The sequence below is a fragment of the Alexandromys fortis genome, unplaced genomic scaffold (genome assembly GCF_014885135.2).
Source record: "Alexandromys fortis isolate MF-2015 unplaced genomic scaffold, M_Fortis_MF-2015_v1.1 scaffold_54, whole genome shotgun sequence".
Taxonomy (NCBI): domain Eukaryota; kingdom Metazoa; phylum Chordata; class Mammalia; order Rodentia; family Cricetidae; genus Alexandromys; species Alexandromys fortis.
In genome coordinates this window covers 5,244,411-5,262,072 of record NW_026067958.1, presented here as the reverse complement: position 1 = coordinate 5,262,072, position 17,662 = coordinate 5,244,411, and the positions used below count along the sequence as shown (strand labels likewise).

General features: G+C 39.3%; 1 protein-coding gene across 1 annotated transcript in view; it reads right to left on the bottom strand.

Annotated features, from left to right (window-relative positions):
- Gpr158 (G protein-coupled receptor 158) overlaps positions 1-17,662 on the bottom strand; it is a 337,214-nt gene that overhangs the window by 148,535 nt on the left and 171,017 nt on the right. The window contains exon 4 of the mRNA XM_050152617.1: positions 14,158-14,381. Coding sequence (XP_050008574.1) covers positions 14,158-14,381 — 224 coding nt within the window. The remainder of the gene's footprint in view (positions 1-14,157; positions 14,382-17,662) is intronic.

Below are 17,662 nucleotides of genomic sequence, written 5' to 3'. Positions count from 1 at the left end.
CTATACACTAAATTTCTATTGCCATAGGTCAGCAAAGGTTATGTGTTTTCTTTCTACACTTCTTTAAAGCTTTTCTGCTCTTATTATGCACCTTGTTTCCTTATCCCTGTTTTTCATTAAAGGGGCAAGGAAGAAGCCCGACAGCTTATAAGTGAGACCCTGAGCCAGCTTTAAATGTGGGTCTGGGCACTGGAGATTGGCTGCACTGCTGAAATGGCAGCAGCGAGCCTATGGACGCTGGAGCGGAACATGTGCACCACCGTTAGCAGTCCTCAGGAAACCTGTCCTGGCCTTCAGTCTAGGAACAGGTGCTGGAGACAGGATAAAATGAACGGGGAAGTCATATGAATGAATAAATATATTTAAAATGTTTTTATTTGTCAAAAATTCTATATTTTTCTATCTCTATTCTTATTCTGCATGTAAGAATTGTAACCTTGCTAATTATCACTATAAACATAATTTAAATTTCCAAGACTGTGCAAATTGCAAATTTTAAAAAAGACACTGAGAATTTTCTTCTCCTGAACTTAATCTTTCTTTAATAAGCTGGTATTGCGATGGCAGATATGTCTCGGACACCACTGGTCCCATGCTGTTGTGGATCACTGAGAGGGAAGTGGATGCTAGCTCCACTTCTGCAAAACCAGTTCCCTGTCAGCTAAGGCAGGGATGGTTGGAGGGGCCTCCTTCTCTCTGTCCCTGGCTATTGTCATGGAAAGTAGCTCAGAACAGGGCTGACACTGCCTTTGTGTAAACAAGCAACCACACACCCCCATCTCAGGACTGCCTGGAGGGTTCATTCTGAAGATGACCCAGCTCAGCCAGTGTTCAGTCTTTCTCTGATCTGTGAGACTGGGACACAAGAGACAACCTGGAGGCAAAGTTTAAATCGCCTAGAGAAATCTATTGCTTCTAAATATTGCTCCTCAGAAAACTGTGCACAAGAGGTCCACCATTTGCCCTTGGGGAACCAGACCATGAGCTGCTGGAACAGAGGAGAGTTTGACTGGTGGATGCAGAAGAAAAGATAAGATGCCGAGAGAAGCCTAATTTCTTCAGCTCATCTTTGAAAATCCTCAGATGACGGGGAAAGCATGAACTCCTAGCTCCCTTCTGCAGCCACGGGGCCTGTGGTCTTAACTTGGTGGAGAGAGTCAGTGTCAGCTAAGGGATGGACACAGCTTAGGCCCCGCCATACATTTGGGAAGGAACTCGTGAAAACGAGCTCTGGGACCCCTGAAGGGATGGCCGCTGACCTCTGGTTTGAGAAATAAAGATGCAGAAGTTAGAAAGCAGCACTGAAGCTCAGGGACACCTTGAGCATCCCAGGGAAGAACTGGAAACCAGAGCTAAGGATGCAAAGTGGACTGACTGCCCAGAGCTGTGCTCCCAGGGGAAGGAGGCTTTCCCTGTAAAGCGCCGACAGTGAGGATTTCAGGCCCTACTCAGTTCTGGAGCTAGCCAGGGAGAGCACACAGGAAAACAGGGCTGTGTTCCAATCAAATGTTATGAATGCTGAGATTTAAATTTCACACCATGAAATATTATTATTTTGTGTTCTACATAATGGGTAGTAGGCCATAAATTACTGATTTCTGCTACAAGAGAAATTCAGACTTGAATAACTCCAGGGCTTCATCTTTAACTAGACAGGCCGAAGGTATGTGTCTTGAGATGATCCAGTGACAACTTAGCCACTCCTGCAGATGTCACAGAAGATCTGCTGCCTCTGTTGTATTTGGAGGATACTGTCATTTAATAATCAGTGAACCGAGGATTATAAAGTCACTCCAGAGTATCTTTAAGCATCAGTTTCTCCATTTGTAATTGAGGATGCTAATTACTGTCATTTCGTTCTCCCCTGTGGAATTCTCTAAAGTTAATTAATGGTCACACATATTAATGCTGTAAATGTCCCGAGAAGCTTGAATGGACCCTTTTATAAACCGCCTTAATGGGAAGGATAAATGGACACAAAGTAAAAAGCTCTCTCCAAATATTTACAACCCTTTAGACAATAACCACCTAGTTAACACAAGAGCCTCACAGAATTTCCTACCTCTTCGTCTTTCTGTCCTGCTCTCAGCAGAATGACTTTTAAAGGCAGCCTCACATTGCTAGTACCGGCTGGCCTGGGGCTTGCTATGTAGACCAAGGTAGCCTTGCACTCAGAGCTTCCTGCCTCTTCCTTCATCTGCCAGTGCTGGGATTAAAGGCCTTCAGCATCATATCCAGCTATCTCTCTGGAGAACTTTAGTGCAACTTCATCCTTGCTGCCTCCAGCTGCTCTCAGCAGTCCCTGTCAGTGTGGACTTTCCCTTTCCTTCTTCAACAGTGCTTATAACAAATCTGAATCATCTCCTCAAGGCTCGCCATTCTAGCCAAGTAAGTGGCCATACGCCAGATCCCAGACAGAATTTATTCCACTTCATGTCTCAACCACTACTTTTCGTTTCTGCCTCATGAGTCTCACTGCCTCTGCAGCCACAGATAAAGCGCAGACCTTCCCCTGCTGAGGGACACCCTACACTCAGAACTGCTCTCTTCTGCTGCACCCCTCCCTGTTCTGCACTCTTCCGCCATTTCCCTGCATTTTTCACATGCTAAACTACCTTTTAAAAACTGATAAATATGTTGTTATCTTTAAAAACAAATGAAAATCTCCTAACTCTCAGGCTGTCTCCCCTTCAGCCAAGTGATCACACATCTGCTTAACTCAGCAGACGTGGGGCTTTTTGAAAGAACGCTTTCTGTCTCCACCTTTGCCTCCCTGTCTCCAACTCACTCTCACCCAAGGGCAATTAGGCTTCTGTTTATACAACTGCTTGACAATTGCCTGGAAACTTTATCAATATCTCCCCAAATAATCATCTGTGATGATTAATGATCAATAATCATCAAATTTAGCATTTGTATTTCGATCTGGAATTTGCTGCAAAGGTGAAAGGGTGTGGTCTAATTTTTAGGTTTAAATAGATAAACTGTTTTTACTGATAAAGTTAAAAACTATCCAAAATCCCATAGAATTTTTGTATTCAGTTCAGTCAGTGTCCATAAAGGGTATAAGAAACACTGAAAATATTCAACTTGTTTTTAAGATTAAGACTAGAACAGTGTGAGGAGGGAACAACCACCAACTATCCCAGGCTTTGGGCTCCCTAAACTCTCCACTCCTGTTTACTGTCCCCCCTCCCCCCGTTTCAGTCTTAATCTCTCTTCAGTGATGCCTTGTCCCCTTCAAAGCCCTGTCTTCCACTTGACTCGCAGCTTTCAGTCATCCGCCTCCCTTCCTCTTTCTTTTCTTCTATCCACTCCAAAGGCTGTTTCAGATGTCTTCTTAATCTAAATTACCTTACTGAATTCTCAGTTATCCACATTTTGAAGTATTACTGTGATGTGGGAGTGTCATATCAATCTGTTGATTTCATTGGTTAAGCAATAAAGAAACTCCTTGGCCCTGATAGGTTAAAACATAGGTGGGAGGAGTAAACAGAACAGGATGCTGGGAGGAAGAGGAAGTGAGCTCAGACTTGACAGCTCTGCTCTGGAGCAGAGACACCAGCTCTGCTCTCTGAGGCAGACACAATGAACTCCAACCCAGGATAGACGTAGGCTAGAATCTTTCCCAGTAAGACTGATGCCACACAGATTATTAGAGATGGGTTGATCGGGATATGAGAATTAGCCTGTAAGGGCTAGAGTTCATGGGCCAAGCAGTGTTTAAATGAATACAGTTTGTGTGTTGTTATTTCCGGCATAAGCTAGCAGGCGGCCAGGGTGCTGGGAATGCAGCCCCGCCGCACTTATTACTACATTACTGTCTACTCATTGCACTATATCTTTTGTGGAAGTAGAGATTTTAGACAATTTGAGCACACAAGCTATCTCTGCTTCCTCAACAATTAGTTAAACATTCACTGCAAAGGTCTCCAGTGAGCTCCGCACTGCCAAATCATTTCTCCCTCAGATAAAGCGGCTCAATAGTGTCCCCACTGTTGGCTGTCGTCTCCTGGATTCTGGACTAGGACAGCCAGCTAACTTTCCTCTCCTCTCTTTGACTGCTCCTCAGATGTTCAAATGGTTCTCACATTCTGCTTCACCCCAAACTGTGAGGCCCCCAGTCCTGTGAGTCCTCCTCCTTTCCTTCTCTCTACCCCTATCGACATAGCATCCTGTCTTCTTTATCTCAGTGTCTCATGGCTTTGTGATCATGACTCCTGATTTGTGGCCCAATCTCCAGACCCCCTATTCGGCTTCCAGCTCACATTGCTAACTATTTACCCACCTGACTGCTCCACTTTGATTTCTGATAAGTCGATTAGGTCAGATCTGAAATTCAAATTGAAGTGGAAATACTGTATTTTTGTTTGCAGAGCTTGTCAAATCTAGATCAGTTGAGCATATCTAAAATGGGACTTCTGATTTTTTCCTCTGTGAGCTTTCTTCCTGTGTTCCTCGTTTTCTTAATTTTAGTGTGGAGTACTTTGTCTAGTTCTGCAAGCTATAAACCCAGTGGGATCACACTTAACTTTTCTTTCTCCTTATCAAATTCTTCAGCAACTTCTGAGAACCCTTGATCCAAATTCATCTCAAATATATCTACTCTCTCCCATTCACAATGTCACTGTGATTTTTATTCACAATATCCAACGAACTTCACATTCCTCCCATTTTACACTAGCCCCCCACTAATCTACCACATAGCAACAAGAGAAGCTAGTTTAATAATCAGCAATAAGAGACCATCAATAAATGGGATCTCTGTAAACAGAATCATTTGTCCTCCTGCCCCAAACCCTTCATTTGCTTTGAACTGTACTTCAGGTAAAACATGCTGTTCATGGTAACCCTATACTCCCACCTGCCTACGCTCACCTTCTCCTCTCTCCTGCAGCTCAGAGGACACTCCAGGTTTCTTTGTGCTTTCACAGCTTCAAATGTGAGGCTTTCTCTTCATGGACCACTCATCTCATATCATATCCACCTATTTTCCCTCTTTTTCCTCTGTGTTTCAACTGCTGTCCATCCTGGGACCTTAATGCTTCCTCAGGAAACAGTGAGTAAGTCCATGACTTGTAAGCCTGTTTCTGTACTGCCACGTCTCAATGTATAATGGTTCCAGCCTGCTCAACAATTTATCCCAGCTGCCTTTATGATAAAGTCCAACCTGCTGCACTAGATTTTTCTGGGTTCACGATGAAATCTTTTACATTCTTAATATATACTCGCTTTTAAGTGTCCTCCAGGTGGACTGTCTCACCTAACCCCTTTTGGTTTGACCACAGAAATCCATTTTTAAACCTCTTTACCCAGCCAGCATAGACTTAACCACTTGTATTTTTATGCTGAAGTACATCCTGAACATACATACCCCTGTTAACATTTTCTGAGCACTTTCTCTTAGCCATTACTTATAAGTGTTGATCTTCCATGCAGCCACAGAAAGTTAAACTTATTATTATTTCTATATTTTTATGGAAGAAATTGAGTTTTGTTTTGTTTTGTTTTTATTAAAAAATGTGGTAAATTAAAGATATATTGTATGACAAGCTAGAAACCTGCTCAGCAGTGAAGAACACATTACTGCTCTTACACAGGACCTGAGTTCAGGTCCCAGAATCCACATGCGCAGCTCACAACTGCCCATAGCTCCAGCTTCAGTGGGCCTGATGCCCTCTTCTGGATTCTTCAGGCAACCTTACTCATATGCACGCCCTCTCACTCAGATACACATGCATACACATAATTTAAAAAAAAAAACTTTAAAAGTAGTTATTATTTGAAAGAACAGGCAAAACAACTAGAGTCTATGAATTTAATCACTTTTTTCTAATGCCTTGCCAAAACTTCAACAAATTTACAGTATATTCACACACACACAGAGATACCATATATGTTGGTGCATATGTTATATATTTCTGTCTGTTCCTTTCTCTATTTGATTGTGAATGTCTTATGAGCAAGCCAGTATCCAAATCAATTTATGTAAACTTATCTGGATATTCATGAATACATGATTAATTTTAATTTCTGAATACGCACATGCATTGCTTTATAATTCTACAGTGTTTTATTTACAAAATGTTTGATAAGCCTTAAAAATGAAGAAGCCCCCAGGAATTTGTAAATAATACAAGTGATTTATCTTTCACAATATATTTCAGCTAACAAGCAGCTCAGTCTATTAGTGCATTAAATTTTTAAAAACTATTTTTAGCATACTTAATAAGAAACTGGCTTTATAAATAAACATTAGTAAGTAAAAATATCTCAAGAGACCTGATAATGGAGACTTGATAATCACTAAGAATTTTATATATCTCTTAAGGCAGATACAAATAAGTTATAATCACTTTTCTTGCTCTTCATAATTCATCATTAGCATTGCAGCCACCAGATGGAGTACGAGGTTATTTAAATATTTTTAAAGAAGCACACAAAGAAAGAGGTCCTTCTGGATAAGCTATTTTGCTCTGCTGTTTTCACAGTGTTTACCTTACCACCACTCTGACACACAACACACATGCACAAATGCACAAGCCATTTCACCCTTTTTCTCCTAGGTTGCAGCACACAGCATGCAGCATCAACGAGCTGAGCCACGCACTGTGGCTCTTAAGAGAAGACTTGATTTGTTTAGCTCATTAGTATGTACACAGCAGGAAGTGGACATAAACTTACACAGGACATGCCAGCTTTGCTGGGACAGAATGGAAGGAGCAAAAGGGAATTTATGTACTCAGACTGCTATAATGTGACCAGGGCTGGATGTGTTTATTTTTTTTTAATTTAAATCAAATTTCTTCGTAAACCTGTGTGTGACCGCATACATGATGGTAGAGTAATAAACAGGGTGGCCCTAGTCAAACAGATGAGAACAAATCCAAGCTTATTTAAACTGGAACCAGATCTTTGGTTGTTCTCACTTAAATTGAGGACAATACCTCACTTAAACTGACTGAGAATTCCGTGACTCCAGGTCATTCGCTATCAAATCACATCATTTCCTTCTGTCACACCCTCATTTGGTCTTCTGGGTTGCATTTATTGCCATCCACACACAAACTCCTTAAAGATCTCACCTGCCCCGTTTATTACCACATTCCAGATATGGGTAATCCTAAACGCTCAGTAGATGCTCAGAGGGTTGATGAATGGAAATAAGGACAGGGAAGGGATTGTGACAGAAAACAGACACTAGGCTGTGCTAAAGCACGGTGTCTAGGAAGCAGACCACCAGCAATGCCTGACAGTGTGGGGCGGCAGTGATGTAATACTGCAGTAGAACTATTTCACCCAGAGTTAGTCTTTTAGACAGGATGAGATGCCACAGAGTAAGTACACTGTGTGTGTGTGTGTGTCTGTGTGTGTGTATGTGTCTGTGTGTCTGTGTGTGTCTGTGTGTGTGTGTGTCTGTGTGTGTGTGTCTGTGTGTGTGTGTGTGCTCACGCATGCACATGCATGTGTTGTGTAAATGTGAACATATTTGGAAATCGTTGCACATATATATGATTTTTAGGGCAATATCTAGTAGTTTACTGAAAATACTATGATGTTTTAAGCTACATCAAATTTCAGCCAAATATTTTACAATTTTACAACTATTACCAGTGATGGAAATCCAAGCTCCTAATGTCATCACCAACTCAAACTGTGTTCATAAAACATGCAATTCTTTCAGTATGAATTTTATAACTATTCTTCAGAATAAGAATGTATTTTTGTATTTTATTTTTATATATTCTTTACATTTTCTGGTGTTTTTCTTTTCTCTTTTCTCTTTTTCTCTTGAACCGGAAAGTAGTTTGGCTTGGTTTATTTGAGGGAAGGTTTTTAGATTAAGGTTACTAATACTTTAATGTTATATATGTTTCAAACAATTTTCTAACTTTTTTTAACTGTTTGTATGTTGTGCATACTTAAATAACCTGGCCAGAAGTAAGCACAGGAAAAAGAAGAAAACAACTTTTGCAGGAGAGGTTGATTACAAACACTGCCATGTGAACCTCTGCATTTAGGCTATGGAGCTAAGCTCTACCTGACCTGATAAAATAGTACTTGTTGATTAAAATTCGTCATGTTACACATTGTGAGCAGGAATGGAAGCCATGGTTTCTGAGGACAGTGATGGGCAGTGGTGACAATACCTAGAAGATGAAGGTATTTCATGCCACCAAAGTGCTTAGGGTGATTAGAATGATAAAATTTCAGACACTTTACAGCAACAAAAAGGGCTCTCTATTTTATAAACAGGCAATAAAACATAAAAAATCAGTTACCATGTTATATTAAAACACTTCAATTTCCAAACCGAAAAGTGGCATCTTTATTAATTCCCATGTCAATTAATTTCTAAGTTAAGAAATAACTTTTACAGGAAGGGGGAACCTATATCAACCACAATAATTCACTGTTTAAAATTGCCAATTTCTTTCTTTGTTGTACTCAAATCCGAGTGTGCTGAGATCAGCGGAGTAAGTGTAAGACACCCTCCTTTCTGTGCGTCGTCTTCCTCTGTCATTCCCCCCCAGAAGCAAATCCTATGCACACTTGACATTGCTCAGCTGGAACCAGCCATACTTCCTGTGTGGAATATCTAATAGGAAAATATGTTGCTTGTCACAATGTTTGGTAAAAATGAAGAAATAATTCAATAATATTTAAATTAAGATCCTTTTAAAAACTGTTATAATATTGCCATTGCTTTAGAGGAATTCACCAGTTTTAAAATCATTCATGTTTTACTGGCCTGTTGAATCTTTAGGCAAAGACATAACACAGATGTATGCATTGTTTCCCAAGTGTGTCTGAGGGGTACGAGCTCATTAACTGGTTAGCATCCTAGCCTGTAAGCCTCATGCAGGAACAGACTGGAATCTCAGTTATGCCATTTAAAAGAATAAGGTGTCAGAGTAGTTGCTGATCCCTGATTGTTAGTTACTTGCTACAGAACTGTGGAGGTTGTTTCTTTTAAATTTGGTCTAGGTTAACTTTGTTCAAATGACTGTGCTTAGAACCAGACTGAAGCCCTGTCTAGTCTAGTCTCAGAACCATCTTAGGTCTCTTACTCTGAATACTTGCTGCTTCTGTTGAGAGCAGAACTATTACCATTGCAGTGATTTTGCCTGTGCTGGGTTTAATACACCTAACATTCTCCTATATTTTGACTTGTCAGTGTGGTTATTTCTGTTAATTCACAAAAGTGATCCACTTTAAATAAAAGAGACTGAAGTTCGAAGATGTTCCATGTCTGGTGGCCCTAAAGAAAATATTTCAAATACACACTACCAGCAATTAAGACATGTTGTATTCTGAATTTTGGCGTAAACTATAGAAATCTTATTCTCAAGCTGACAACAGACATACTGAGGTTCCCTGAGGCCTATGACCAGGCCTCCCTATCCCTTTCTCACTGTAGCTGCTATAGATAAAAGTGTTTCTCTCAAGGTGTGTGTCTCTTGGTAGACCCCTCAGCATTCATTATTGTTCTGGCTTGAATATGAAGTGCCCCCCCATAGGCTGACAGTTAGACCCAGTACTCAGCTGAAGGACTACTCGAAGGCTGTGAGTCCTATAGAAGAGGGAGGTGACTGGGGCAGGCCTGTGAAGGTTATGCTGACCTTACTTCTGCTGTATCTCTGTTTCCTGGTCTGCCACCATGTGACCACATGATAGTCTGTACCATCTGAACTGTGAACCAAAGCCAGATTTCTGTTCTGGCTCTTTGTTCTGTCAGGGGTTTCATCAGGTCGGGAAAAGTTTAACACAAACCAAGCGTTGAAGAGCTGTGTGTTAGAGCACCGTGACATACTCCTAAAGCTTGTTTGTCTGGGCTAGGCTCCAACACTCACACTTCAGCACAATCACGGCAAAGGAGCAGAAAGGGCTACAGAGAGTATTATTCTGCTCCATGACTCCATGGAAGGATGGAGAGACTCTTTACATTTGATAACCTCTTTATATAATGATCCACAGGAGAAATTTTATCTAAGGCTTGAGTTTCTCTTGGTTGGTTCATATTTTGAGGTCCACTGAATCCTTTTCATTCTGTTAGTGCTGCTGCCAGAAAATTCCAGTTGTCTCTGACTTTTTAACAATCCATTGAAGTCATGACCCTGACCTCAAGAATCCAAGTTCTATCTTAACCTCATCATTTACTTTCACTAATATTTAAATCTAATCTTAATTTGGTTATATTCTATTCATTTACTGAAAGTGCTTATGCCATTGGCTGGAACCCAATAAAGTACAAATATATAAATTTCCTAAACCAGCTGTACTAACTTGTATTGTGCAACTAACAAACTCTTGGGGTTTGGGACTTATTACATATGACATGATTCTAGCTCTGAAAAAAAAAGTTTTGCTTTCCAAATGAAAACTAGGAAAGTATCAAACATGTTTATTTGTGTGTTATAAATTTTTACATTGCTTCTATAATAAGACTATAACAGCATGAGTCCAGTTTTTAAATATCCTCAATGACATAACAATTGATAGCCAAGAGCGATCTCCATAGCTCTCATTTTGAAGGAAAATTAAACCTTCCTAGAAAAGACACTGCTATAAATAGGTAAATAACTCTTGTTTAATTGTACATCTAATAACTCTTCACAGACAAAAACCAAGGAGAAGTAGATGTATGCTGATGGTTTTGGAGTCAATTCGCACATAAATGAGCATGCAACTCAGGTGTGTGCTGAACTTTCCAGCATCTTATTCTCTTCAACTGTTTAAATGTATATGTAGACCCACAGGTGAGAAACACATATTAATTGCTATTCTTGCAAAGACCCTTTAAATAGAATAACAAGAGACCAGCATTAATTAAGACTAATTCTACATGAACTGATGAATTATCTCATCACTGGTTTTGGAGGTGGAGTATATATAAATGCCTTTAACATTCTGGAATCTTCTGAAAGAAGACCTAATCTCATAAATGGTCACTCCTTATTCTTTTTTTCTGGGATCAATAAATTTGCTAATTCTGAGCATTTTTGATGAATGGAATCATACAACATATTGTCTTTTGAAGTTGTTTGCCTACTTAGCATCTTCAAGTTTGTTCATATTACTCCATGTATTAATATATAATCCTTTTCATTGATGAATAGTATTCTATTATATGGAAATACTACATCTTAATTATTCTTAATTATTCATTTGTGTTAATTGATGGGTATCTGGGTGGCGTTCACCATTTAATTGTTGTGGATGACACTTTCATGAATATTTATTTGCATTTCTGTATAGATGTGTAAAGGAATACAATACTTGAGCCATATTGTATAATATTCTAAATTTTCCAGGTATTACCAAGATACATCCCAATCTGGGCACACTTTTGAATCTGCAGTAGAAACAGATTGGAGATTTTTGATTTGTCTACATTCTCATCATTGGTTAATAGAATTTTAAAAAATATTTAAGCTACATTTGTTGGAGTTATGCACTTGATTTACATTTTTCTAATAGCAGATATTATTGAGCATCTTTTTATGTGTTCATTGGCTTGTCATACTCCTTTTTAAGAAATGTCTATCCAGATATTTTCTTCATTTTAAGGTTTATTTTTTATTTGTATTGTTACGTTATGAGAATTACTTATATATTTTGGACACTGCTCTCTCTCAAGAGAGAGAGATCTTGCAACTGTTGCTCTTCTATTGGGTGTCTTTTGACTCTCTCAATAGTGTATTTTGAGGGTCTAAAGACTCAATTTTCATGAAGTACAATTTATCATTTTATTCTTCTATTATTTGTGGGTTTTATGCCATATCTTTAAAAAGTTGAGTAACTCAAAACCATGAAGATCTGCACCTATGTTTCCATCTAAGAAACGACTCTTTGTTATGACTCTTCCATTTAGGTTGTTGTTACACTTTGGATCAATATTTGGGATTGGATGTATTGTAGCAGCCCCATATCATAAAGGAGGAAACTAGTCAAAGAGATGCCGAGATGGGATTTAATTCTAAATGATATGGCTGACAATTGCCATGCTACATTTATATTAAACTGCTTTTTTTCTCTTTTGTCTAAATAGATCATATTGGTAAAAGGGTATTTTTTCTTTTAATTATCAGGAATAGAAAACACAGTAAGAAATACTAAATAAAGTGTTGATGTTGCCCCATAGTTTTTAAAGAAATGTTGCCAAGATACACACAAAATGTTTAAATAATAATTCCAAAGTTCACATGCTATATATTTGCACTTTCTATATGGAAATGTATCATTATTTTATAGTTAATCCAGTTTGGTAAGAGAAATCACGAAAGGAAATATCACAACGCATTTCCTTTCTACAATATGCAAGATCTATGTTCCTTGGTTTGATTAACTTAGGACCTATGTTTTGTTTCTCATTCTAGGAAAACTGATTTCAAACGGTAGCCAACTTCCAACTAGATAACATCCAAGAAATTTCATCAAGATTATATGTAAAGAATTGTATTCTCATGGCTGCCCTGTTAAAAAAAACAAAAGGTCTGGTCAGCTGCTGCCCATTTCCTGCAAAGGTCTAGGCAGATCTGAATGGTTGGTCTGGGAAGTAACATTAACACAGATTGAGACATGGGCCCAGACAGAACGACCTATAGCAAACCTCTCAGTACCCAATGGTGCATTCTGCCCACATTTATCACATACTTACTTAGCACAGCCATCATTAATGATTAAAATCAATTAAAATTTATAAAGGACTGTGGTTTCCACTATGTAATGAATTTATTACATCAGAGAGATTTCAGAGAAGTTTATTAAATAGACCTCTCAATTCTGGTACTGCTACTGACTTGCTCTTTTAAGATGTTATCTGGGAACATATTTGCCCACTATTTTATATACATAAAATCAACATAGTTTTTTTTCCAAGAGAAAAATTAGTACTTGTAAAATGGAAGCAAATTGCAAGGTCCAAAACAGGAGCAGAAGGAGAGAGAGCACGAGCAAGGAACTCAGGACCGCGAGGGGGTCACCCACACACTGAGACAATGGGGATGTTCTATCGGGAACTCACCAAGGCCAGCTGGCCTGGGTCTGAAAAAGCCTGGGTTAAAACCGGTCTCCCTGAACATAGGGGACAATGAGGACTACTGAGACCTCAAGAACAATGGCAATGGGTTTTTGATCCTACTGCACCTATTGGTTTTCTGGGAGCCTAGGCAGTTTGGATGCTCACCTCACTAGACCTGGATGGAGGTGGGTGGTCCTTGGACTTCCCACAGGACAGGGAACCCTGATTGCTCTTTGGGCTGGCGAGGGAGGGGGACTTGATTGGGGGAGGGGGAGGGAAAGGGGAGGTGGCAGTGGGGAAGAGACAGAAATCATAAATAAATAAATAAATAAATAAATAAGAAAAAATTGCATGTTTGCATTTTCTAGCTGACTGAAATCTTGATTTAAACTGTGTTGCCTACTATTAAAAGTAACTAATAACATCTATAACATTAGCATAATAGTTAACTAGTGGCTTTGTAGCAGAAATTATCCAAAAAGACTTCTTTTCTTTATAAATTTCTAGTAGGTACACCTATTTTCAAAAATTTCTCTAATCTACAACAATCTGAGCAATTGTGTCAAGATAAAGCAGTCATTTGAATCCAAGAATGATGGAGATACATTGTCTTTTTCCTGTGTCACAAAGAACTTAGTGCAACGCAACAGAATCCAACCCCTGCTTCATGTAACTGATTTCTGAACACTGGAGAAAGCTCCCAACTTTGCCCTAGGTGTATTAACATTTCTATCATCCCTGGACAGTAAATATTACTAAGAGAAATAAAACAAAAACACAACAGGACTTTCTATATATGAAAAATGAATCACCCACTGGATGGAGGTAGTGGAAGGTCATCTAGTGACCAAAGAGATGACTTTAAAAAGGGTCCTTAGGGCAGTGGAGCATCAGAGTCCTGGCCTAAATAGAAAGCAACTTTTCTATGATGAAATACTAGCACAGCATATTATTAGCCCTTCTTTTCTTGGGAGGCAAATGGATATGGTTTTAATATTCTCACCCAATCACGTTATAGCAAAACAAAATGCCTGCTTACTAGAATAGTAGCAGGGATTAGGAAATTTGGTTTCCTTAGAGAAGCAATTACTGTTAGTATAAAGAAGGGCCATGACCAGGATACCTGGGTTTACCTTTGCTTTGCGAAAGTGGTAGACCACCAGCATGCTGACGAAGTCCAACAGCATACACAGGGCTTGGAAGGAGATGATAGCGAGTCGTAGGTACTTATCTTCCTGGACAAAGCACGGGCGGTCGTCGGCACAGAAGGGGCAGCCTTCTCTGCAGGGCAGGCAGACATACGCTTCTTCCGGCCCATCTTTTGTGCTTCCTGAAAAATGGTGATCTGGACCCCTTCCTGAAAGTTCCAAATGAAACCACAATGTCATTTGTGTCACCAAGTTAGAAGAGAGCTAGCCCCTCTTCACTTTCTTTTCTACTGATTATAAACCTTTCATCAAATCCTCGGCTAAGAGCTAGAGATATTTTGCTTTTGGACTCAAAGTTCTTGATTTCTTTGATTTTTAAACTTGTCATTCAGAGTAATGGAGGAAAACTGCAAAAATGGAAACACAATGCCTCAGGCTCCGGATACAGTCTGCTAAATCTTTGGTTTCATCATCTTCTCCTCGTGGATGATGAGACTCCTTAACGCATTGGGTCATGGTCCAGACACACTTGTTAAAGAAACAACAAGAAGACTTAGGAAGTGGGTGTGTTTAATGTACCAAGTAAATCTACTTGTCATTTTAGGAACTTCTTGACCTAGATGACACAGAGTCCAAAATGAGACTATCATCATTGCTTAATTCTCCAGGGATTTCATCTCCCAACCTCATTCAGTCTAAATTACAGAAAATGGTACTTAACCGCTGTTTAGTGTTCAATTGTCTAGCAATGCTGCGTCCTTTAGAATCAATCCATACAGCCTATCATTTAATCCCCATTTGACATGCCCTGAGCTATCTCTGTGCTGTTTGGCTACTGATTAGTTTTAGAATTGTCTGCCTCACTTACCAAGCTTAAGTTAGCATTGTAGCCCAGTACTCAAAAAGTATCAGTTGTTGACTTTAGCAACAGACAATGAATACGAACTATACTAATCATGAACTCAACATTAGAGACAAAATTAAATGCCCAGTTTATTAGGTCACATGACCTGGTTAAGTTAGGAATTAGGAAAAGGGCTGTTTTGTTGTTGTTAGCTTTAAATAACCAATTCCTCTGAAATCTTTGATGTATCTCAACTCCTGTAAAAGGGTGATGGTCTTTTCAAAGTATGCTTGTCTATTTTCCTTCCACAGTAAATGTGGCAACAAAAACACAAATGAGTATTCTTCGTGATTTTGTTGCTATTTAATCATAATCACTCTGAAAGCTGGAAGCTGGCTCAATAGGTAAAGTGCTTGCCAAATAAGCCTGACACCATGAGTCCAGTCCCATGGTGGAAGAAGAGTGCTGATTCTTAGAAGTTGTCTTCTGACCATCATGTGTCTACCACAGCACACATGCACCTGCATTCATACACATACATACACACAAAATAATACTATTAATAGTTACCACTCTGTCAACATAGTGTAAAAAATATATGGATTTAGCATCTGTTTAAGGAAGCTGATATCCTATTCTTAGGTAAACTCATTAGACAACTCAGTTCTGGTCTTATTGATGAAATATGAATGACATTGGGGATTAAGTTAAATGATTTACATAGAAACATAGTGACCAGTTTTCTTCTCCATACATGAGAAGTGCTAAAACATGGAAATTAGAAGGAAAGTATGCAAGACCTGGGTAGGAATGGTGAGTTCCAGTTTTGATGAGTGAATTTGAGGTTCCACCCATGTCCAGGATACACAAAAGCTGGGAAAGAAAGCAGTACTGAATTGCAAGGGCTGATTAGTGTTTCTCCTGCTTTCCTTCCTGTAACTGTCATAACATAACAACAAAAGTGGCTTAAGGGAGAAAGGGTTTCTTTTAGCTCACAGTTCCAGAGCACTACCATGGGGAAGTCACAGTGCAAGAGCTTGAAGCAGCTGGTCAAAGTACATCCACAGTCAAGAGCAATGAGCAGTGAAGGCTCTCGTGCTCGCTGTTCAGCTACTTTTCTCTATTCCCCTATAGTCCAGAGACCCAAATCCGGGAATTAGTCCCACCTCCTTTCATTCTTGAACAGCAGAGTCAATTAAGGTAATCAAGATAATCTCATAAGACATGCCCACAGATCAACCTGATCTAGATAGTCCCTCACTGAGAATCTCTTCCCAGATGATTCTAGACTGTGTCAAGTCGACGATTAAACTAACCACAACAGAGTTAGAGAAGAGCATATGGAAGTCTCTAGGAGCAGAAGAGAGAGGAAAGCCCTTGACAAGTGAAGCATTTGCATTTAGAATGTCACAACAGAAAAGTTGAACCTACTAAAAAATGTCAGCATTGTTGAAGTATGATGACCTAGAAAAGACTATCATCATAACTAAGAATTTTAAACTTGGGTAACCTTCAGGATGACACTTTTCAAACTAGCACAGATTGAAAATAGGCTACCTAAGTTCTCCTGGATTGTGGTTTGTGGACTGGTTTTCTTTGCTTTATGTTTCAAAAACACCTATGAGTGAGTACATATGATAATTGTCTTTCTATGTCTGGATTACCTCACTCAGAACTTAGACAACAATGAGGACGCTAAGAGAGACTTAAATAGATCTAATCTACATGGGAAGTAGAAAAAGACAAGATCTCCTGAGTAAATTGGGAGCATGGAGACCTTAAGGGGAAGGTTGAAAAGGGGAGGGGAGATGCAGGGAGGGGAAAAGAGAAAAATATAAAGCTCAATAAAAATCAATTAAAAAAAAGAAAATAGGCTACCAAAGCTTACAGACTAAATACATAAGGGAGAATATTATTTCAGTAGAAGTCTGTTGAATAAAGCAAGTAAGAAAAGCTAGTGCTCAATAGGAAAACAGGAATGGTATGAAACGGACATTGATTCTGTGTTGTGTTCTCTTTGACATCAAGTTTTTTATATTTTGAGTTAACAAAGGAGCCTCTGGAAGTCTAGGAGAGACATAGGGAGAAGAAAGACTTGCAAAGCAGATCAGTGCCTTGCTCTGCCATCATCAGAGAAACTTCTGCAGCAGATAGAAACAGAGAACCACAGCCAGACCATATGAAGAGAATGAGAGACCTTAAAACACTCATCCCTACACTGGGACATCTCCTTAAAATCCCTTTTCTCAGAGTCCAGAGAACCTTGGAGGCAGAAAGACTGGAAGAGCCAGAGGGGAAGACACCAAAGAAAAAAGGCCCTGTAAGTCAACCGGATCAAAGCACTTAGGAACCCAGAGTTGAGGCAGCAGGTACAGGGCCTGGACAGATTCCTAGAGTTGAGAGAAGTAGACACATCAGCCCACCCCTTCCTCACAAGCTATTTGCAGTTGATAACCACTTGCAAATGAAATTTAGTTTTCCCGAAGGGAGTCTCACTAGTAAAACAAACTACTCTAAAAGATGGTCTGTCTGCCCAGAGTATATGGCCAACAGAAAACAAACTCAACAGCATCTTTGGAGGTTCCTTGTCTCAAAATGTCATATCAGAGCTTTTATTTTCAATTTATATTTATTTCATTTATATAT